The following is a 24,107-nucleotide window of genomic DNA, read 5'->3' as shown; positions in this document are numbered from 1 at the left end:
GCTGTGATCTGCGATTTCTGTTCTATAATTTATCGGATGAGTGCATAAAAAACGCTCATGTGTCCGATACCATTGCAAAGCAATGGTTCTTTAACATTGCAGATCGCAATCGCATGCGCAGATCGCACGGAAAAATCGCCCGTGTGACCGAGGCCTGACAAGAAACAAATGGTTAAAGAACTGTAATACAAAAAAAGATTGGGGTCAGAAACTCTCTTTTCTTCTTAGGGAGAGCAACTATATACTATAAACTAAGTGAGGAGACTCAAATGGCCAAGCACACTCCTCTGGGTAATATGCAAATAAGGGAGATGGAATAAATCCTCTACAGCGCCAGCTATTGAAAGGCAGCATTCCTTCAAGTCAAAGCAAGGCTTGTATAAAAAGTCTGACTTTGGCTTGAAGGAATGCTGCCTTTCAATAGGTGGCGCTGTAGAGGACTTATTTCATCTCCCTTATTTGCAAAAAAAGGATTGGAAATGACGTGAATGTCCAGCCCCCCTGTTCATGCATAACAGGACAGAGAAGGAAGTTTATCAGCACTGCTCAACTCTGACTGCTCCACGCACCTCCAGCTGTACAACAGTAAGTTCCGTTCTCTGTATTTCATATTATTAGATATACTTTATTCACTATTCATTTTGATCTGTTTGGTCCCAAAGTCCCTATTCTGTAGTGTTAAATCATCTTGCAATACTTCTATAAAGTGATATTTCTGCACTATTTATCATTTATTTCCTGTTGATCATATAGCACCAGCATATTCCACAGTGCAGTTCAGAGATTGCCTTCACTCACATTAGTCCCTAATATAAACGCAGCTCACAATGGCCGAATGCACACGGCCGGGTCGGATTCCGCATGTTGGATGCCATAGCGGAATCTGACCCTGTGCCTGGCCTGTTACCCCTGCGTACTTGTCCACAGTTGTCTTTTCTGTATTGCACATGAGCCGGCAGGCGTGCGCCGCACATGCGCAATACAGAAAACGCCGCGCCGCCGCTAGGCGATGACACAGCTTCCACAGCCCGCCCGCAGTGACAGCTGCAGATGGGCTGTGGATCAGACGACTTCTATTGACTTTAATGTAAGTCGTCCATGCGGAAATCACTCTGAAATAGAGCATGCTGCGATTTTCCCTCCGCTAGCGGAAATCACAATTGCTTCTCGCTCGTGGGCATGAAAAAGCAATTTTCCATAGCATGTTATGGGCAGTATTTGCTGCGGAATTCGGAGGCGGGGGACTACAGAGATTTATTACAAGTCCTCAGGACTGAAGGTACCGAATAAAAAAGAGCAGTGCGGGATAACTCGGGGGCCTGTGGGCACATGGTTTCAATAAATCCAGCACTTTTGACCAAAATGATTTTCTTTTATCACATTCCCACCAAGTATGTGAGTAGGAGCTTGTTGAGATGGAGCATCTCCATTGGATAGTTTTCATCACTTTAACCCTTTGCAATCCAATTTTGGATTCAGGGTTTCCTAGGGGACTTTCTCTTTCTGTCATTATACAATGGCGCCATCTGCTGGCTAGGGCCAGTATTGGTATGTGACAACAGAGCAGCCAGTAATCTACAGTACGAATACCCTGCCGGACGTCTTCCGACAACGGAGCTGTACAGCTTTCAATCAGAATGCCTTTAGACGTCAGAGAGTGGATTGGAAAGGGTTAAAGTATGCCCCACTTTCCTGTACCTATTTAGTCACCTCCCATGATAAATATTCTGGTACTACAATCTGCCAAACTCTTTTAGCTTCTAATGATATGTTTTGGCCCCTTATTTTCCTGGAACTCTGACAGCAGTAACATTTTGAGTGCTAATGAGGAACAAATGGTTAAACAATTGTCACATTAATTAGATTGGAAGCCACGTGAGCGCCCAGCCCTCTTGTACAGAGCCTGGCGGACATTTATCAGTTCTGCTCATCTCCTCCAGCTGTAGAACAGTGAGTACCGTCCTCCGTATTTCATATTATTAGGTATACTTTACTCATTACGATGTGTTTGTTCCTGAAGTCACTATTCTGTAGTGTATTATCATTTTGTAACACTTAATATAAGTGACATTTCTGCATTATTTATTTGCTGTTGATTATATAGTGCCAGCATATTCCACAGTGCAGTCCGGAGATTGCCTTCAATCACATTAGTCCCTGTCATCAACAGAACTCACAATGTCAGTTCACAATCTCAGAGAAACTTACATTAAAGTCAGCTTTATAGGAGACAAATACATAATCTATCAGATGTCTTTGAAGTTAGGAAGAACCCCGAAGAAACCCGATACTTATGATGGCTATTATATTAGACTTGCCTTAAATACCCAATAATCAGGGATTATGAGTAGCTGCTATCTCTATGATCCTGATTGTGTCGGAATACTCTAGGTATTGATGTAGTAAATGGTGATCTATGAGTCAGTTTAAATAATAATATAGCAATTGTTTAAGGTCCAATTCTGAAAGGAAAGACAAGAAAATAGTCCAAACTAGTGCCGTTCTGTAGAGATTCCCGATAGATGAGTTGGAGTCTTTTCTAAGGCGTTTGCACTGGAAGCAGTTAGTTGTATTATCTTGGGCTGTGGCTGTGATGACGTTCACTTTCTCAGTCTGTTTATATGAATAGACTGAAGATGAGACGTCAGATGACTCGGACACCGGTTGCTGCAGGGATGCTTCACCATAACTATTAGGCGGTCTTCTATGGGAGCTCTGTTCAGTTAGGAATACTTTCAGATGCTGTTTAAAATGTTATTAATGTTTCCAATCTGTATCTTATTCTTTCAAGTATTGGTCAATCTATGACTCTACTAGACGAAATTCTGCTTCCTGTAATACATCCACATTAAAAAGCACTTCCATCGACAGTTTTGTACAAATTTTTAGGCAGGTGTGGAGAAACTACTATAAAGTAAGAATGCTGTTAACCCCTTAAAGGGGTTGTCCCGCGAAACAAAGTTGGGGTATACACTTCTGTATGGCCATATTAATGCACTTTGTAATATACATCGTGCATTAAATATGAGCCATACAGAAGTTATTCACTTACCTGTTCCGTTGCTGGCGTCCCCGTCTCCATGGTGCCGTCTAATTTCAGCGTCTAATCGCCCGATTAGACGCGCTTGCGCAGTCCGGTCTTCTCCCTTCTGAATGGGGCCGCTCGTGCCAGAGAGCGGCTCCTCGTAGCTCCGCCCCGTCACGTGTGCCGATTCCAGCCAATCAGGAGGCTGGAATCGGCAATGGACCGCACAGAAGACCTGCGGTCCACCGAGGGTGAAGATCCCGGCGGCCATCTTCACAAGGTAAGTAAGAAGTCACCGAAACGCAGGGATTCGGGTAAGTACTACCCTTTTTTTTTTATCCCTGCATCGGGTTTGTCTCACGCCGAACAGGGGAGCTATTGAAAAAAAACAAACCTGTTTCGACGCGGGACAACCCCTTTAAGGACATGGCCTATTTTGGCGTTGAGGACCAAGCGATTTTTGTTATTTTTCCATCTCCATTTTTCAAAAGCCATAACTTTATTTTTCCGTTGACGCAGCCTTATAAGGGCTTGTTTTTTGCGTGGCGAGCTGTAGTTTTTATCGGTGCCACTTTTAGGTACATAGGCAATATCGTAAAATTTTTATTATTGATTTTATGATAACAGGGAGAGATAACGCATCAATCCTGCCATAGATTTTTTTTTTACAGCGTTAATCATGCAGCATACATGACACACTAAATTTTTTCTGCGGGTCGGTACGGTTACAACGATATACCAAAATTCTTATATTTTTTTTAGGTTTTTACCCTTTTTAGCAATAAAAACCCTTTTTTTTGGAAATCTTTTTTTTTTTTTCTATAGCTGCATTCAAAGTCCTGTAACTTTTTTATTTTTCTATGTACGGAGCTCTATAAGGGCTTATTTTTTGCGAGACGATCTGTTGTTTTTATTGGTACCATTTTGGGGAATGTACGGCTTTTTTGATCACTTTTATTGCATTTTTCGGGAGGCAAAATGCTAAAAATTAGCATTTTGCCTGTTTTTTAGCGTTCTTTTTTTATGCATTTTGCCGTACAAAATTAAAAGCATGTTCAGCTTTTTGTACACGTCGTTGCGGACACGTCAATACCCAATATGTGGGGTTTTAATTTTTTTTTACCTTTTTTTTATGCTAATATTAGAAAAAGCACAAAAAAAGGGGTGTTTTTTACTTTTTTTTTACATTTTTCTTTTTTTTTACATTTTTATTTTCTTTTTTTTACACAATTTGAGTCCCTCTGAGGGACTTGCAGCACTGTGCCTATGATCGCTGTGATAAGGCATGGCATAGCTACTGCTCTGCCATGCCTTATTGCTTATACAGCGATCATAGGCATTGGCAATACAGGACGCCAGTGTCTGGCATCTTGTTGCCATGGTGACAGGCCGGGCTCTCGCGATAACATTACGAGAGCCGGCCGGAGACACAGAGGGAGCGCGCTCCCTCTGTGAACTCTTTCCCTGCCGCGATCTACTTAGATCGCGGCAGGGAAGGGGTTAACAGCGGGGGGCGCATCTCCGATGCCCCCCCCCCCCCCCCCCCCCCGCTGTTGCAGCTGGACGCCGGCTGTGACTGACAGCTGGCTCCCGCTGTGGGATAGCGCGAGGTCAGGCATGATCACGCACTATCCCAATGACGTACCAGTACGTCATTTTGCGCGAAGTACTCACCTCCAATGACGTACCGGTAAGTCATGGAGCGGGAAGGGGTTAAAATTAGAAGTGTTAATAGTTTTTGGGTCAATCAACAAAATGCAAAGTGAATGATTAAAAGAGAAATCTAAATCAAGACAATACTTGGTATGACCACCCCTTGCCTTCAAAACAGCATTAGTTCTTCTAGGTACACTTGTACACAGTTTTTGAAGGAACTCGGTAGGGAGGTTTTTCCAGACATCTTGGAGAACTAACCACAGATCTTCTTTGGATGTGGGTTTGCTCAAATCCTTCTGTCTGTTCATGTAATCCCAGACTGACCCGATGATGGTGAGATCAGGACTCCGTGGGGCCGTATCATCACTTCCAGGACTCCCTGTTCTTCTTTATACTGAAGGTAGTTGTTAATGACATTGGCTGGATGTTTGGGGTTGTTGTCCTGCTGCAGAATAAATTTGGAACCAATCAGACGCCTTCTATTTTTGAAAACATTCTAACTTTTTTCCTCACCTGCTAAAACTTTTACGCATTACTGTGTAAACAGAAAAAGGGAAAAATAGCAAAATAATAGTCAATGGGTTGTTTATTTTGGAGCAGACAGCAACGCATATCAGCATGCCAGCCTGTCTCTCTACAAGGAGGCAACGTCTGCATGTTTTGTTATATAGTTAACTTCATTACGAACATGATAACATCATCCAGAAAATGGCAGCCCTGTTTTGCAAATCAATATACATTCAGGGGGAGATTTATCATTCTTTTTTTGGCATAAAAAAGGTGCAAAACCACTCCTGTCAAATATTTTTTTACGTTTTGAGTGGTACTCCACTCTGTGCCATTTTCCTAAAAAGGGCTTGTCAGAAGGGGCGTGGCTGTCTGGACTGACATATTTATGTATAATTTAGATCAGAAACTGGTATAAATTATAACATAGATCTATGCCAGCAACTAGCTAGTGCAAATTTCTGTGTAGGCACATAGAGCAATTGAGATGTGCCTAAGAGCTCAGTAAGACGAGCATTAGAGATGAGCGAGCGTACTCGCTAAGGCAAACTACTCGAGCGAGTAGTCTCAAAAGATTCGATCTCTCTCCCCCCCCCCCCCCCCCCCCCGCTCCCCCCTGTTCACTCCCGCAACTCACCGCTCTCCCCTGCCAGCACCCAAATCTTTTGAGACGAGCAGGCAGGTACTCGCATAAGGCCGCCTGCACACGAGCGGAAATCCCGCCGCGGGATTTCCGCCGCTGAAAGTTTGCATAGGAGTGCATTAAAATACGCACTCCTATGCAGACGGCCGCAGTTTGGCCGCGCGAAATCTCGCACGGCAACAAACCGCGGCATGTCCTAATTTTCTGCGGGGCACGCACTCACCTGGCCGCCGGCTCCGGTCTGCGCATGCGCCGGCTGCGCGGCAGCTGGCACATGAAAGAGCCGGGGCCGCCAGGCGCGGGTGAGTACGCGCTCGTCCCTGCAGGCGCTCGGGTCGGATCGCGCGGCGAGAATTCTCGCTGCCGGATCCGACCCGCTCGTCTGCAGGCGGCCTAAGGCAATAGTAGTTTGCCTCGAGTAGTTTGCCTTAGCGAGTATGCTCGCTCATCTCTAACGAGCATTCTTCGCTGCACATTTACTCGTAAAACACGTATGGCAAAAAAATCATGTGACTGAAGCGGGCATCACAGTTTAATAATCGCACTTGTGTGCGTTCAAAAATTCGCACATGAAGTGCAGTGCCATCGCTATCCCCTGCTGCAGCTGTGACAGCTGTGGCAGGGGATTTATTGGATGTGAAACCCCTGGATGCTGTCACATAAAGGGGTTACACCTTGTGGTCAACGGGGCCAGCGGCAGCAGCACGGGCCCCATTGACAACATCCAGAGAAGATCGCGCTTCCGTGCAATAGCTGTGACAGCTGTGGCCGAAGATTTCTTCATCTCCGTGAGAAGTCCCTTCATCATTGAACACTGTGACAGCACTGTCACAGTGTTCAGTGACAAGGGGACTCCCCGCGGGGATGAAGAATTCCCCTGCGACAGCTATCACAGCTGTGGCAGAGGATCGCAATTTTCTGCCATTGCTTTCAATGGGACCGGCGCTTCTGCAGCCCTGTTGAAACCAATGGGCTGCAGGCAACCCATGCAGTGATTTTCGGGGAAGGGCTTTAAATATAAACCCTTCCCTGAAAGTCATCCCTAGAATGTGTAAAAAAATAAATAAATATATATATATATATATATATATATATATATATATATATATATACTTACCTCTCTGCCACTGCCAGGGCTCCGGTGCGTCTAGCAGCTTGGTCCTCCTGAACAGCTCTGAAGTTGTTTCAGTGACCACTCAGAGGTAGAGCTCAGCCATTAAATTAAAGCTGAGCGCTGCCTGTGATTGGTCCCTTCGCTTAGCCATCAGAGGTAGCCCTTTCAGCAAGCAGGGATTTTAAATCCCCACATGCTGGAAGAATTTCAGAGCAGTTCAGGAGGACCAAGCGGCTAGATGCTTGGCTCCGGCAGTGGCAGAAAGGTGAGTATATATCTTTTCATTTTTTCTAGAGATCCTTTTCCAGGAAAGGCTTATATTTAAAGCCCTTCCCAAAAATCCCTGCAGGGGTTGCTGGCAGCCCATTACTTTCAAGCAATGGGAGAACATAGCATTCCTGTGCCACACCTGTGACAGCTGTGGCAGGGGAATTTTTTATCCCCCGCAGGGAGTCACCTTGTCACTGAACACTGTGACAGTGCTGTCACAGTGTTCAGTGATGAGGGGACTCCCCACGGAGATGAAGAAATCCTCGGCCACAGTTGTCACAGCTGTAGCAGAGGATTGCGATCTTTTCTGCATGTTGTCAATGGGGCCGCCGCTGCTGCCGCCAGCCCTATTGACCACAGGGTGAAACCCCTGGATGTGACAGCATTAAGGGGTTTCAAATTCAAAAAATCCTGATGCTGCAGTTACTTGCATTTTGCATTTCGCTGTCCTACTTTTTACCATGGCAATTTTTTTGCTAGTAGATGTGAATAACAAATGCAAAAAACATGCGCAACACAAAACAATCGTCAGACTGAGCTCTTACACATGAAGAGGAGTGACGGGAATAGTAATAAGATCGGCATATAGAGCGCCAGTCTTAATAAATCTCCCCTATAGTATTTTTGTTGTTTATATAGCACCAACAAACAGTATTCTGTAGCGTTGTACAGATTGCAGCTATTCATGTCAGTCCCATCCAACAACAGGGAAACTATACAAGCTCCATGTAGACGTTATCCTTGGTTGGATTTGGATCTAGGACCTCAGTGCTGCAAGGCAACAGAACTAATCCCTGAGACAAGGTGCTGACTACATAGAAAAAGGTTTCATAGTAATAACTACAATAATAATCATTATTCCAACATTAGTCATATTCAGTGAATGCACTATGTAAGGCATATCGTGAGGTTGGAGAGAAAGGTAGGCAGAATGATTACCAAGGGTCGCCACTAGAGGGGGTAATTAATTAATTAAAAACAAGCAATGTTCTGCTTTCAAAGGGTTTAGCTCTTAAATAGAGATGAGCGAGTATACTCGCTGAAGGCAATTGCTCGAGTGAGCATTGCCTTTAGCGAGTATCTCCCCCGCTCGAGACTGCAGGTTCAGGTGCCGGTGCAGGGGAGCGGTGAGTAGCGGCTGTCAGCAGGAGGGAAAGGGGGGGAGAGTGGGAGAGAGAGATCTCCCCTCCGTTCCGCCCCGCTCTCCCCCGCAGCTCCGTGCCCGCTGCCGGCACCCGAACCTGCAGTCTCAAGCGGGCAGATACTCGCTAAAGGCAATGCTCGCTCATCTTTACTCTTAAACCATTTTCATATTAAAAGTCCAGAAGTGAAGATATTAGCTGTTGTATTTTAATTTACAGTGTTTAAAACATAAGAAAATCAGGAGGATGGAACAATACCTCTGCGTAGCACCACCTATTGGAAGGCAACATTCCTGCAAGTCAACGTTAGACTCTTTATACAAGATACCCTTCTCGACATACTCTGCCTTTTTCCTTTTTTTATTTTCTTCCATAGTGTTGCAGCAGGTTTTGGTTTTTCATTCATAGAGGTCGGGTTTATACTACTGCTGTTTTGGATTTTCCTTTCAGCTTTCTCTAGCACTGGTGGAAGTGTCTACAGGAGTTTTCTGCTACTTTGTTGCACCTGCCTAGCAATAATTAGGGAGGGCTTTTATTCCTGTGTTGGCTGTAGACTTCTGCTGATTATTCTCAGTCTTCATCTGATGGTTGTTGGAATCAGAGCTGGATCTTGGTCTCCTGTTTTTCCCTACTCATCTCAAGCTAAGTACTGTGGTTACTGGTGGTAGTTGTATTCTTACTTAGTTGCTTACTTCTGTCTCAGATAGGGATAGTTAATGGCTGAGGATCATGGGTCGGGTGTGTTCTTATCAGGGCTGGACATTCACTGTAGGCAGGTACAGTCTCTTATTCTGAGTCATATGGGGAAAGTTCCCTGCTCCATCTGTTATTCCACACATCACCTGTGGTGGTTTATGTGCTTTGTTCCACTGTGTAAGCATAGCCCAGGAACTGTTCAGGGGATCAGTTTTGGTGCATTGTTGTTAGACGTGACATATTTGGTGCTGCTAATCAGAGTACTGGAGGTGTGTTCTGGACAGAATCAGTCTACTTACCCCTCTGGCAGCTTAGTCACTAACTCTGTAGAAGGAGGGTTCTATAGAGCTGTAATCTTGCCTGCTATTAGTGCAGGTGGAGCTAGAAGCTAACAGCTCTGTAAGCAATGCAGTGGGTGGAAAATTACAGGCACAGTTCCTACTGAAATTGAAGGGTTATTTAAGAGATCCAGTGATGCAACTGAAAGATACAGGGTTGGTGGACATGGAGACAGGTTGCATGCGGAATAGTGATAAATCTGAGCACCTGGGCCTTTAGCTACACCACTGGCTACAGATAACTTTTTTGATTACCTTTATTGTATTTTTTAACAAAAAAGGCATTTTGGCTTCGTTTATTTGCTTTTTTCTATAGCGCTTGACATGCAGTATAAAAAGTGATTTCATGGCCTTCCCTCTGTTAACCTTATACATGCCATGATTAACATTGGGAATTTGTGCAGTAGTATTTACGGCATGGATTTTTTCTGCACACGGATTTCATGTCATTTCCTGATGTGGTCTCTGCTATGCTTCCACGCATAATCCGTGATGGGAATTTTGCACGCAGATTTGCCCATTGGAAAAGATCCATGGCAGATCATTGCAGAAATCTGTAGGTCAGCTGAGAATTTCTGCCATGGTTATTAGAGGCAGAGTCCATGCGGAAAAATCCATGTTGGATTTTGCCTTGTGAACATACCCTGATATTATACATAAACCGAATCTAGTGATCATGTTGTGGTCGGATACCTGCAGAAATAAATAAAATACTGATCAGATGCAGTCAAAGTCATAAGAAATATTTACCTCCAGTGATCATAAGTGACAATCAGGAATCACTGACATCACTTGGCGCACATCACTTCTGGTATTTGGTTATTCAGGTGGGATAGAAAATGGTCTATACTGAGCACTGCAGTGACAATGGTGACCAGTGGAGTGTGACATGTCATTAAGCGGTGGGAATGTAGAAGAGATGATGTCATGTGTGCTCTAAAGGCTTTGTTGTTATCATGTCATGACCTATAAAAGCAACTGCTTTCCCCACATAGACCTTCTGTTGGGTGTAATATAAGTCCATATGCAGATGTACTTCTGATGCCCTCCAGTGTCTGCTAGCAAATACAGTCCTGCTTACACATCATCCATATGTTTCAAAACTCTTCTATCTCAAGGTGACACCGACTCTTTGGGAGCAGAAGCAGTTGTGTTGCAGAAGGTTTTTATAGGTGTTAGCCGAAGCTGTGGCTTCTTTTCCAGATCCTTTTCACCAGGAGAAAGGACCTATTCAATTCAGAATCAAGATCTCCTGGCCATCAAGTTATCTTTTGAAAAATGGAAACTTCTAGAGTAAGCCAATTATCCTGTGACCATCTACACAGACCACAATAATCTTGAATATTTCCAATCCGCTCAAAGTTTGAACCCACATCAGACAAGATGGTCACTCTTTGTCCGCTTTAAAATTCCTACTTCATTTCCAGCTAACAGAGAAGGTCGTCAGGACAGATGCTTTCTCCCATTCTGTTGATTCTCATGTCAGGTCATGAAACTTTAGCACATCATTGATCCGTTACTTGGTTTGTTTCGGTGGCATCACTTGGATTAATCGAAATCTCTCCTGTCAAGATTTTTGTCCCAGAGGCCAAGCAAAGATGGATATTGATCTGTGGTCGCAAGTCCAAAGTGCTTGGACATCTTAAATTTCAAAAAACCTGGGACCTGTTCTCCTGTCACTATTGGTGATACTATACCTATGGATGTCCTTGACTTTGTCGCTGTCTGTCAGTCCTTTGCCAAGGACAAATAGTGTTGCCTGAGAACAGCTGAACTTCTCTGTGGCAACACATTGCTATGGATTTTCAGAGAGATCTTCCCTGCTCCTCTAGCTGCTGCGTCATCTGGGTAGTTGTGGACCAATTTTCAAAGATGGCACACTTTATTCCTCTAGTTTGTTTTCCCTCTGCTGTCTGCATTCCCAGTCTCCTTGAGAAACGTATCTATCTGTATGGTTTGCCATTATATATTGTGGTCGACAGAGATGTGCAATTCATGTCCAGGTTCTGGAGAGGCTTTTGTAGTATTCTATATGTTAAGCTGGTCTTTTCTTATACCTACCCTCCCAATCCAATGGGCAAGTGGAGAACTACCTTTGTCACGTCTTGCCATGATTACTGGGTCTCATTTCTCCAGAAGTTCTCTTACAATAAGCACACAAGTAAGTTCATTGGAGTAGCATCCTTCTATTCCTTTTTGATGTATCCTTTACGAGAAGTTTTAGTGAGGTTCCTGCAGTCAAAAGTATTCATCATGAGTTTCTCTGGATCTGGCAGGAGGCTAAGACTTCCCTGACTTTAGCAGCTGCTCATATGGAAGAGTATGCATACTAAGCATAGCTTAGCAAAGCTTGTGAACAGGGAGATGTACAGACAGCCTATGGAGCCAAATGATTGTATCAATATGCCTTTTAATCAGAGCTCTTCAGAATGTTACCCATGTAAGCATGGTAACATTAAAATTTGTAACTCTTAGGGGACAGAGCCTGAATAGAGACTCATGAAGATACAAGGTAGCGAGTTCCAGGATGGGACCTCTGTTTAATGCAAGAAAAGAAAGATCCCAGCGTTGGCCGCCAGCCAGTAAAGCAGGAGAAGCACATGATACGGCGGAGGACAGCGAGACCAAGAGGCTCACTGACTTCTTTATCCTGCAGAAGAGCGGAAGAGAGCAGGAGCTGGAGCAGCAAGATGGTGGTGGGATATAGCTGTTAGAGCAAGAAGCGGGAGTGGCGGTCCTGGGAGACTCCAAGCAAGGAGAAGTGAGTACAGAGGATTCCCCCTGTCCCCGCACTCTGACCATAATCAGCACCATGGACAGTGCAGAGTGAGACCAGAGAAGGAGAGTCCAATGCTACAAGGACTTCTGCCTTGCTGGAGAAGTATCCCACTTGCAGGGGGAGTCCAGGCTCTGCAATTAGAGACTTTATTAGGGAGACTAGCTGATATACCCGGCTTCGCCCGAGTTAATTTGGTACTGGTGTTTATCTGGTGTTCACACGGAAAATCGGATCCATGAGGGGAGGTGAAAATACTCACCCCCAGTCCTCAGCGGTGTCCCGATGTCCCGGGACCCGAATCCCCGTCTGCGCATGCGCGCCCGATGATTGACATCAGGGGCGCGTGCACAGAGAGGCTCGACCCCCGGGAAATTTAAAATCCCTCTGCTCCTGGCTACCATGTGTAGCCAAGAGCAGAGGGATGTCACTGGAGACATGATCACTGTTATCCAATGGATGACAGTGATCATGTAAAGTAAAAAAAAAGTGTAAAAAAGTTTAAAAAAGTAAAAAAAAAGTTTAAAAAGCATACGTTTCATCTCCCCTCACGGATCATATCTGTAAGGGAGGATGAAAGTACGTACCTAAGGCCCCCAGATTTATCCGCGGACCTTACCACAGCTTCTGCGCACGCGCCCGTCGCCAAAATGACGGACGCATGCGCAAAAGCTGTGGATTGCCAGGATAATTTAAATTTTCCCTGCTCCTGGCTACAAAACGTAGCCAAGAGCATGGAGATTTCACGGGGGGCCGCGGTGAGCGGTTCCTGGTCACGTGTTCGCCATTATCCAATAATGGCGATCACGTAAAAGTAAAAAAAAATTTGAAGTTTCATCTCCCCTCACTGATGAGGTGAGAGATGAAACTTTTTACCGGAGGCCTGCGTATTTGAACCCCCGACGCAATCCTCCTCCGTGGACCTTCCCGAATTCTGCACATGCGATTGCCGGCAAAAAGCCGGACACATGCGCAGGAGTCGGGGAGCCCAGGAAACTTAAAATCTCCTTGCTCCCAGCGACCAACAGTCGCCGAGAGTCTGGAGCAGTGACGGGTAGGGGCCTCGTTGAGCGTTCCCCAGTCACGTGATAAAAAGGTAGCGATCTACCTTAGGTCGGTCTCACATGACCGGCTGGGAATTACGGATTCCGCATGCGTCTGATCCGCGGTATTACGCAGATCAATCGCATTGGATTACACAATTCCGCTTACATTAGCGGGTTGGAATTGTGTAATCCACTCACAGAAAAGAGAATGCAGCAGGTTCTATTTTACCGCGGATATCCGCAACATAAAGCCCATTATGCTCCATGGTCATGGATATACCCGCAGCCCATACGCAACTACGTTGTATACGGGCTGCGGGTACCCGCGTCATCGCTAAGCGACGGTGCGGGAAATGCAAACAACAAAAAAGGTGTACTGCGCATAACCGCCTGTGTGAGTACGCAGTTATGCGCAGTACATTATGCGTCCGTACGCAGGGTCACAGCCGGGCTCACAGCTGGGATCCGCTGAGGGCCTCCACAAGCGGATTCCGCCTGCACTCGCGTGAGCCGGGCGTTATTCAGACCACTACCTGTAATACGTAATTTACAAGAAGCCCCAGGAACGCTCGCCTTCCTGCAGTTCCAGGAGCACCTTGTTGAGCGCCTTCTGTGTGAGACCGCTGCACCTCAGCAAGCTTACGAAGACTCACGGAACGCCACTTTTTACACCCCATACCCGCCACTGAGGTCAAGAAAAGCCCCTCAAAAAGCATGAGAGGAGGCAGGATACCAGTTTTATTGCCCCATGGGCCCATTCCAACCAGCCTCCGTAATTACCTCTGTCTTCGGAAATACTACACAGTTCACATTATTACTTTTATCTAAGATTTGCGAACGCCAAAAAGGGCGCAGAGTGTGTGTGGGGGGGGGGGAATTTTTAGGGAGTCAATTTTTATTCCGTACAAATAAGCAATGGGGCCTGGAATTTATTCAGTTGTGCCCTAAAATCCAACGGGTGTTCCGTCCTTTATAGGCCTTGCCATGCGTCCTGTAAGTAGATTAGGGTCACAATGGGTATGTTTCTGAACTCAGGACAAACGGGGGTATCCATTTGGGGGTGAATGTCTTCATTCCTGTGTACACTGTACAAAAAAACTGTTTTTAAATTGAAAAAATTGCCAAAAAAATTGAAAATCATAACTTTTTCCTTCTGCTTTGCTTAGATTCATTCAAATACTGTGGGGTCAAAATACGCAGTACACCCCTAGGTGAATTCGTTAAGGGGTCTAGTTTTCAAAATGGGGTCATTTGAGGGGGTTCTTTATAGTTTTGGCCGCTCAATGGCTCTATAAGTGGCCAATGGGGCCTGAAATTTATTCAGTGGTACCCTGAAATCCAACGGGTATTCCTTTCATTGTAGGCCTAGCCATGGGTCCTGTAAGTCTATTAGGGCCACAATGGGTATGTTTCTGAACACGGGACAAACAGGGGTATCCATTTTGGGGTGAAAGTCTTCATTTATATGTGTGCTGTACAAAAAAAACTGTTTTTAAATTGACACAATAGCCCAAAAAATGAAAATCGTAATTTTTTCCTACTGCTTTGCTTAGATCTATTCAAAAATTGTAGGGTTAAAATACACAGTAAATAATTCGATAAGGGGTCTAGTTTTCAAAATGGGGTCATTTGTGGGTGTTCTCTATGGTTTTGGCCGCTCAAGAACTCTACAAGTGGGCAATGGGGCCTAAAAGGACTTCAAGCAAAATCTATGTTCTGAAAGCCACCAATTACTCCTTTCATTTTGGGCCCCGTTGTGCATGCGGGCATAAGATTAGGGCCACAATGGGTATATTTCTGAAAACAGCACAAACAGGGGTATCCATTTTGGGGTGCAAGTCTTCCTTCATATGTGTGCTGTACAAAAAAAGCTGTTTTTAAAGTGACAGAATTGCCAAAAAAACAAAAATCCAAATTTTTTCCTTTTGCTTTGCTTGAATTTATTCAAAAACTGTGGGGTCAAAATAAGCAGTACACCCCTAGATAAATTCGTTAAGGAGTCTAGTTTTCAAAATGTGGTCATTTGTGGGGGGTTCTCTATGGTTTTGGGCGCTCAAGAACTCTACAAGTGGGCAATGGGGTCTAAAAGGACTTCAAGCAAAATTTGTGTTCCGAAAGCCACCGGTCTCTCCTTTCATTTTGGGCTCCGTTGTGTATCCAGACATAAGATTAGGGCCACAATGGGTATGTCTCTGCACACGGAACAAACAGGGGTATCCATTTTTGGGTGCAAGTCTTCATTCATATGTGTGCTGTACAAAAAAAGCTGTTGTTAAAATGACAGAATTGCCGAAAAAAAGAAAATCCCAATTTTTCCCTTTTGCTTGGTTTGAATTCATTCAAAAACTGTGGGGTCAAAATATGCAGTACACCCCTAGATAAATTCCTTAAGGGGTCTAGTTTTCAAAATAGGGTCATTTGTGGGGGGTTTCTATGGCTTTGGGCGCTCAAGAACTCTACATGTGTGCTATGGGGGCCTAAAAGGACTTCAAGCAAAATTTCTGTTTTGAAAGACACTGACTACGCCTTTCATTTTGGGCCCCGTTGTGGACTCAGATATAACAATAGGTCCACATTGGGTATATTTCTGAACACGGGAGAAATAGGGGTATCCATTTTGGTGTAAATCCTGATTTTCATGTAAACTATAGGAAAAAAATATGACAGATTTGCAAAAATATGAAATTTTACTTTTTCTCCTCTAAATTGAATTAATTCCTGAAAAAAAACTGTGGGGTCAAAATACTCATGACACCCCTCAGTGAATACACTAAGGGGTGTAGTTTTTAAAATGGGGTCATTTGTGGGGGTATCTATTATTCTGACACTCATGAGCCTTTCCAATCTGGGCTTGGTATAGGAAAGCAAAGTGTTCCTCAAAATGCTAACAAGTAATGTTAAATTTGTACGTCTCCTAAATGGTTAAAAAAAAAACGAAAGTTTTTCCAATGTGCGGCCAAAATAAAGTAAACGGGTGGAAATATAAATCTTAGCAAAAATTTTTATATTATGTTTGCACATATTTAAGATATTGCAGTTGGAAATGTGAAAAAATGACGATTTTTTCAAAATTTTCCCAATTTTGGCGCTTTTAATAAATAAACACAAATTCTATCGGTCTATTTTTTCCGCCTAAATGAAGTACAACATGTGGCGAAAAAACAATGTCAGAATCACTTGGATATGCAAAACCTTTCTGGTGTTTTTCCATGTTAAAGTGACACATGTCAGATTTGCAAAATTTGGCCTGGTCATTAAGGCGCAAACAGGCTTGGTCACTAAGGGGTTAAACCCAGAAGAGGGCAGGAAATTACTTCAAAAATAGGGTATCCACGAGGCGAAAAGGAGTACTTCCCCCCCGCACTTAAATCTGGAATGGGAGAGCAGATCCAAAACACAGTGATCTCTAGGAATTTAAAGGGGCCTGACAGATCCCCTAGAAACGGTAACACCCATGTTAAGAATTTCAGAGGTTCCCACCCAATAAGGCTGGGCTTATCCCCCTAGTGAGTATTCCTTCTCACAGCGGGTCATGATATTACCCTAACAAGAAGGGATGCACATCCTTCCTTGATGACAAAATTTCCCTTGCCGTAAGTTGGTTTCCCCCACACTTCCCTCCCCGGGTATTTGCCAGATAAAGATGTATGTTTTTATGTCAGTGGCAAGATATAAAGACTATGCATACTAGGCCGCAACCCCTGGAGAAAAGTAGGAAAAGCTGCCAACAAGCGCAAGCATAAGGTCTCACCATGAGTATTCACCGTATTTCAATAACCGCGAAGGGACTGAACTCTCCAGATAAAAGATCCACTCTATGGAAAGATTGCTTAAAGTTAAAGGCAGATGTTTTTTGCGTAGAAGAAACATATTTTTCAGAGCAGAAATGCCCAAAATTCTCCCACCCTAGCTACCCTACAATTTTCCTTCCGTCAAGGATGCCCCTCTCTCCCATACTGTTATACTAATAATGGAGCCATTTGCAGAGAAGATATGTACGGATATTAATTTGTCAGTAATTCCGCTCCCTTTTAGACAACATAGATTAGGCATATTTGCAGATGATGTGGTGCTCTTACTAACACAGCCCCTTAGATCCCTGCGTATGACTGTCCAACTGATCAACAAATTCAGACAGATCTCCTATTATAAGGTGAATCACAGTAAATCACAAATCCCAGCCATCACGTCCCTAACCAACTAAGGGCAGACACCCACTGGCGTTTTTTTCTCCACTGCTCTGCGAGAGTAAGTGAAAAGTCTCGCAGCGCAGTGCGAGAAAAAAAACGGAATCACACCGGGATATTGCCAGTCTATTCAATGGGGCCAGCGGCAGCAGCGCTAGCCCCATTGAAAAGATATGAAGAATACCGCGGACTTCTGCCACAGCTGTGACAGCTGTGGCAGAAGTGCAGCATGCTATCCCATTACTTTCAATGGGATTGGCGCTGCTGCCGGTCCCATTGAAAGCAGTGGTTTGTAGCAAACCCTGCAGTATGATTTTTGGGGAAGGGCTTGAAATATAAGCCCTTCCCTGAAAATCATCAATAAGTGGTAAAAAAATAATTTAAAAAATTACTTACCTCTCCATCACTCAGACGCGTCCTCCGGCTGGCTCCCCGACACTGCTGTCCACCACTGCTTTCAATGGGACCAGCAGCAGCTCCAATCCTATTGAAAGCAGTGGGATAGCATGCTGCACTGTTGTGACAGCTGTGGCAGAAGTCGCGGTATTCTCCATATCTTTTCAATGGGGCTAGCGCTGCTGCCGCTGGCCCCATTGACAAGACTGGCGATATGCCGGTCCTATTTCAGTGTCTTTCTTGCGCTGCAAGGTGAGAGTTTTCACGTGCTCTCGCAGCGCAAGAAAGAAAATATCGCCAGTGGGTGTCAGCCCTAAGAGATATTATTTGGCAAGAATTGCCTTTCTCCGGTGAAGAAACTGGCATCCCATATCTAGGTACAAAATTATACTATCCCTTGGAAAAGATGCCCAAATTGAATTTCACACAATTATTCGAGGAAATTCAAAAGGAACTAGCCTTATTTGTTAAAGTGGAGCCATCGTGACTTTGTAGGATTGCCCTATATAAGATGTAAGTTTCTTACAATGGCAGTCCCATGCCCAATACGCTTGGTTAAGTCCCTGCAAAAACAGATGCTGACCTTCATTTGGAACAACAAGACACCTAGTGTAGCAGCCTCAATACTATACTCCTCAAGGTCTAGGAGTAGCAGACCTTCTAGTATACCAATCTGCTATTAATGAAACAAGTAAAGGCTTAGTGCTTCCACTCGAATGCTATTCGCCGGCCTACTATCGAGCAACAGTTGTTGGGAGGGAAGTCAACAAGGAATTTATTGTTAGCTTTAGTTGGTGATCTCTCTATAGTGATACCAAAGTTTCCCACACTTGAAGCTTCAACAGAAGCATGGATATAATTACCTCAGGCCTCTAAGATGCATCCCATCAAAAAGTGAATACGCCGATGTGGCACGCATGTGTAGAAGGCCGGAGAGCCTGGCATATTTGAAATCTGCCTGCACCTGGCTATCAAAGATAGCTAATGCAGGGAGATGTGACCGTGGACAGCTGTATGCAGTTCCCGGTCACATGGATAACGGCAATCATGTAAAGTTAAAATAAGTTAAAATAAAAAGTTTAAAAAGTTAAAGTTCCAGTTCCCCTTGCGGATCGTATCCATGAGGGAAGATGAAATTACATAACTAAGGTCCCCGGATTTCACCCACAATGTGATCTTTATCTGCGGACTTTACCATTGCTTCTGCGCATGCACCCGTCAGCAAAATGGCGGACGCATGCGCAAAAGTCAAGGATTGCCCAGGAAATTTAAAACCTCCCTGCTCTTGGCGACCAAAGGTGGCCGAGAGCCTGGAGATGACACAGGGGCTGCGATGAGAGGTTCCTGGTCACATGATCGCCGTTATCCAATAGATAATGACGATCATGTAAAAGTAAAAAAAGGTGTAAGTTTCATCTCCCCTCACCAATGTGATCGGTGAGAGGAGATGAAACTTTTTACCAGAGGCCTCCGTATTTGAAAAGTAGTCATCTACCCTTAGGCCGGTCTCACATAACCGGATAGGAATTACAGATTCTGCATGCGTTTGATCCACGGTAATACGCAGATCAATCAAATGCACAGAATTATACAATTCCGCTCACATTAGTGGGTTGGAATTACGTAATCCACTTGCAGTAAACAGAACGCAGCAGGTTCTATTTTACTGCGGATATCTGCAACATAGAGACCATTGTGCTCCCTGGTCACAGACATACACGGTGTACTGCGCATGTCCGCCTGTGTGAGTACGCAGTTATGCGCAGTACATTACGTGGCCGTACGCAGGGCCATGGCCGGGCTCACAGCTGGGATCCGCTGCAGGCCTCTACAAGCGGATTCCACATACGGCCGTGTGAGCCCGGCGTTATTCAGACCACTACCTGTAATACGTAATTTACAAGAAGCCACGGGAACGCTCGCCTTCCTGCAGTTCCAGGAGCAGCTTGTAGAGCACCTTCTGTGTGAGACCAGTTGTGCCCTGAAATCCAACGAGTGTTCCCTCCATTATAGGCTTAGCCATGTGTCCTATAAGTAAATTGGGGCTACAATGGGTATGTTTCTGAATACGGAACAAACAGAGGGATCCATTTTGGGGTGAAAGTCTTCATTCACATGTGTGCTGTATAAAAAACTGTCTTTAAAATGACACAATTGCCAAAAAAATGAAAATCATAATTTTTTTCCTTCTGCATTGCTTAGATTCATTAAAAAACTGTTGGGTCAAAATACGCAGTACACCCCTAGAGGAATTCGTTAAGGGATTTGGTTTTCAAAATGGCATCATTTCTGGGGGTTCTCTATCATTTTGGCCACTCAAGGGCTCTACAAGTGGGCTATGGGGCCTAAAACACCTCCAAGCAAATTGTCTGTCCTGAAATCCACCGTCTGCTCCTTTCAGCTTGGGCCTCGTTGTGCATACAGACATAATATTATGGGTATGTTTCTGAACACAGGACAAATGGGGGTATCCATTTTGGGGTGCAAGTCTTCATTCATATGTGTGCTGTACAAAAAAAAACTGTTTTAAAATGACACAATTTGCAAATAACTGAAAATCTTAATTTTTTCCTTCTGTTTTGCTCAGTTTCAATCAAAACCTGTGGGGCCAAAATACGCAGTAGACTGCTGCCTTAATTTGTTAAGAGGTCTAGTTTTTAAAATGGTGTAATTTGTGGGGGTTCTCAATCATTTTTTTTCTCCTCTAAATTGCATTAATTCCTGAAAAGAACGGTGAGGTAAAAATACTCCTGACCCCCCTCAGTGAATACATTAAGGGGTGTAGTAGTCGTGTGTGGGGGTATTTATCACTCTGACACCTATGAGCCTTTGCAATCTTTGCTTGGTGGGGGAAAACAAAGTGTTCCTCAAAATATTGATATAATCAATGTTAAAATTTGTGCGTCTCCTAAATAGTTAAAAAAAAATTTTTTCAAATGTGCATTCAGAATAAAGTAAACAGGTAGAAATATATATCTTATCAGAAATATGTACAGTATGTTTGCACATATATGAGATATTGCAATTGAAAATTTTCAAAATGTTCCCAATTTTGGCGCTTTTAATAAATATGCATAAATTCTGACTATTAAATGAAGTACAGCATGTGGCAAAAAACAATGTCAGAATCAATTGGATATGCAAAACCTTTACAGAGTTATGCTATGTTAAAGTGACACATGTCAGATTTCCATAATTTGGCTCCATCACTAAGGCGCAAACAGGCTTTGTCATTAAGGGGATAACATTATGAGAAATATTAATTAAAATGAAATAAAATATTATGTAACAACATTTGTTCTTCTTATTGCAGGTTGATCAAAATGACTAAAACTTCCTGGATTCAAGTTGCATTAATCTCCCTCTTTCTTGCATTGATGGTAGCCTCTACGAGAGGAGGGTCAAGCAGTAGTAGAAGCAGTAGTAGTAGCAGAAGCAGTAGTAGTAGCAGAAGCAGTTCAAGTCACCGAGGCAGCACTGGAGGCAGTTCAACTTCCAGCCACAAAGGCAACACTGGAAGTAATTCAAACCCAAGTCGCACAGGCCATACTGGAAGCAATTCAAACCCAAGTCGCACAGGCCATACTGGAAGTAATTGGAACCCCAGCCACACAGGCCACACTGGAAGCAATTCAAACCCAAGTCGCACAGGCCATACTGGAAGTAATTGGAACCCCAGCCACACAGGCAACACTGGAAGCAGTTTGAACCCCAGCCGCACAGACAACACTGGAAGCAATTTGAACCCCAGCCACACAGGTAACACTGGGAGCAATTTAAACCCCAGCCACACAGGCAACACTGGAAGCAATTTGAACCCCAGCCACACAGGCAACACTGGAAGCAATTTGAACCCAAGCCACACAGGCAACACTGGGAGCAATTTAAACCCCAGCCACACAGGCAATACTGGAAGCAGTTTGAACCCCAGCCGCACAGACAACACTGGGAGCAATTTGAACCCCAGCCACACAGGCAACACTGGAAGCAATTTGAACCCCAGCCACACAGGCAACACTGGAAGCAATTTGAACCCAAGCCACACAGGCAACACTGGAAGCGGTTTGAACCCCAGCCGCACAGACAACACTGGGAGCAATTTGAACCCTAGCCACACAGGCAACACTGGAAGCAATTTGAACCCCAGCCACACAGGCAACACTGGAAGCAATTTGAACCCAAGCCGCACAGGCAACACTGGAAGCAATTTGAACCCCAGCCACACAGGCAACACTGGAAGCAATTTAAACCCAAGCCGCACAGGCAACACTGGAAGCAATTTGAACCCCAGCCACACAGGCAACACTGGAAGCAATTTGAACCCAAGCCGCACAGGCAACACTGGAAGCAATTTGAACCCAAGCCGCACAGGCAACACTGGAAGCAATTTGAACCCCAGCCACACAGACAACACTGGAGGCAATTGGCATCCTGATGGCAGCTGGGGAAATAATTATAATCCAGGAGGAAGAAACTACAATAAGCAGTTCAAGCCTCCCAAAAGCAAGACCAACATGAAATATGTGGCTGGTGCCGCAATTGCGGGAGGAGTTGGAGGTTTCATGTTAGGCAATGCAGCTAGTAACATGAGGTATCGCTTTGACAATGATATGGACTCTCGGTATTACAATAGCTACCAAAGTCAAATGCCCAGTCGGGTTTATCGACCGACGTATCAAGATAATTCATATGTGACAGAAGACAGATTTGTCACTGATTGCTACAACACGTCCATGACCGAATATGTGATTAAACCAAATGAGGGGAAGAACGACTCTGATATAGACCAAACAGAAGTCAGAGTTAAGAGCACCGTCATCCGGCAGTTGTGTGTCAGCGAATACAAAAGGGGTCCTGAATACTACAAGGACTCTGGGATGGATCTGCTCTTTTCTCAAAGTCTCATCATCTTTATCACACTTTTTGTATACATTGTTGTAGAATGATGTGAGAAATGAATGATAGTTAGTGGAAAATCATTCTACATCCAGTATACACTATATTGATTTGATATAGATTTTTTTTCTGTTCATTCACTTAGAATTTTGTTAATTGACAAAACTATTGACACTTCCTTGCAGCATTTTTTCCACTCCTGTCTAAAACTTTTACACAATACTGTAGATAAAAACAATACAGATATCCTGCTCCACTGCCTTAAAAAAAGAATGGGCAACCGGCTCACCACTCCTGTGCATATCCACTTAGGCCAGCTGTCCATGGGAGTTGCGATATACCACTGCGGATTTCCGCCGCAGAAAAAGTCACCCGATTTTCCACCCAATTTTCAGCAATGAACCTAACTTAATGATAGGTTCATCGCAGAGAATCGCGTTCATTGCATTACCCTGCACAGATTATCGCCACGGGTAATGCAGTGAAATATTGCCCGTGGACAGGAGGCCTTACTCTGAAGCACGGATCCTGGGCAATGATCACGTAGAAGGGCAAAATTGATCCAGCTCCATAGTGGGAAGATTAAAATGTATCTTTACTGGGGACTGTAGCGTTCAGCAAACTGAAACAATCTAACTCTATTTCAGGTCAAACCATGCAAAAAGTTTGATTTGATGCAAACCCAAACTTCGGGCAGTTCATCTTGATCAGACCCAGTAAGATCACTGTACACTTCATTAGCTCAGCGGTTAGCCATGTTGCATTGCAACCCTGGAGTCATAGTATCCTAGCATGTAAAGCTGAAAAAACACATGTCTATCCAGTTCAGCCTATAAACTCCCAATGTTGATCCAGAAGAAGGCAAAAAAAAGCCAATTTTTCCCATTTAAGGGTGCAATCAGATGAGTGCTTTGGGGTTTTTTTGCGCGTCTATATGTGCGAAAAAAACACTCTGCAGAAAACGCGTGACTGGACAAATCTCATATGTGCAGATCATAAAACTTTGCCCACTCACTGGAGCAGCTGCGCAGGGCTTTTGGATTTTCCCTGAGCAGGGAGAGAGGGAGCAGGGCTATAGGGAAAACCCCCATAGCTCCACTCACTGTCACTGCTCTGGGGAAATCCTCCATAGCAGCGCTGTGTCTCTCTGATATGGTGAAATCCCTCATGATTTCCCCATAGTGCAGAGAGCTTGGGCAGAGGCTAGCGGGACCTGCCCCACCCCTCCGTGATGTGCTATGGGGATTCTTAAAGAGAATCCCATAGCAAATCATTGAGTTGCATGGCTAGAGGAGGGGCTAAAGGGGCAGGTCCTGCTAGCCCCGCATCCTCATCCAATGCTCTTAGTGGAAACCCTGTAACTCCGCCCCCTCTCTCTCTCCGCTGTAGAGAATTCCCTTGGGGAGAGAGGTGGG

The 24,107-nt window shown here is 44.4% G+C and overlaps 1 protein-coding gene across 2 annotated transcripts; it reads left to right on the top strand.

Annotated features, from left to right (window-relative positions):
• The first annotated feature begins 484 nt into the window (after positions 1–484).
• LOC136612605 (repetin-like) lies at positions 485–24,107 on the top strand. 2 transcript variants are annotated; one of them, XM_066593067.1, is made up of 3 exons: positions 533–585; positions 1,864–1,950; positions 21,110–24,107. In XM_066593067.1, exon 3 carries the CDS (start codon positions 21,120–21,122, stop codon positions 22,740–22,742), a length of 1,623 nt encoding a protein of 540 aa, XP_066449164.1. In that variant the 5' UTR covers positions 533–585; positions 1,864–1,950; positions 21,110–21,119; the 3' UTR covers positions 22,743–24,107. The 2 variants fall into 2 exon arrangements, with proteins under 2 accessions (XP_066449165.1, XP_066449164.1); XM_066593068.1 differs by lacking the exon at positions 1,864–1,950 and having other exon boundaries at positions 485–585.

The sequence above is a fragment of the Eleutherodactylus coqui genome, chromosome 2 (genome assembly GCF_035609145.1).
Source record: "Eleutherodactylus coqui strain aEleCoq1 chromosome 2, aEleCoq1.hap1, whole genome shotgun sequence".
Taxonomy (NCBI): domain Eukaryota; kingdom Metazoa; phylum Chordata; class Amphibia; order Anura; family Eleutherodactylidae; genus Eleutherodactylus; species Eleutherodactylus coqui.
Note: the sequence above shows the minus strand (reverse complement) of the source record. Positions and strands in the feature narration are given on the sequence as shown.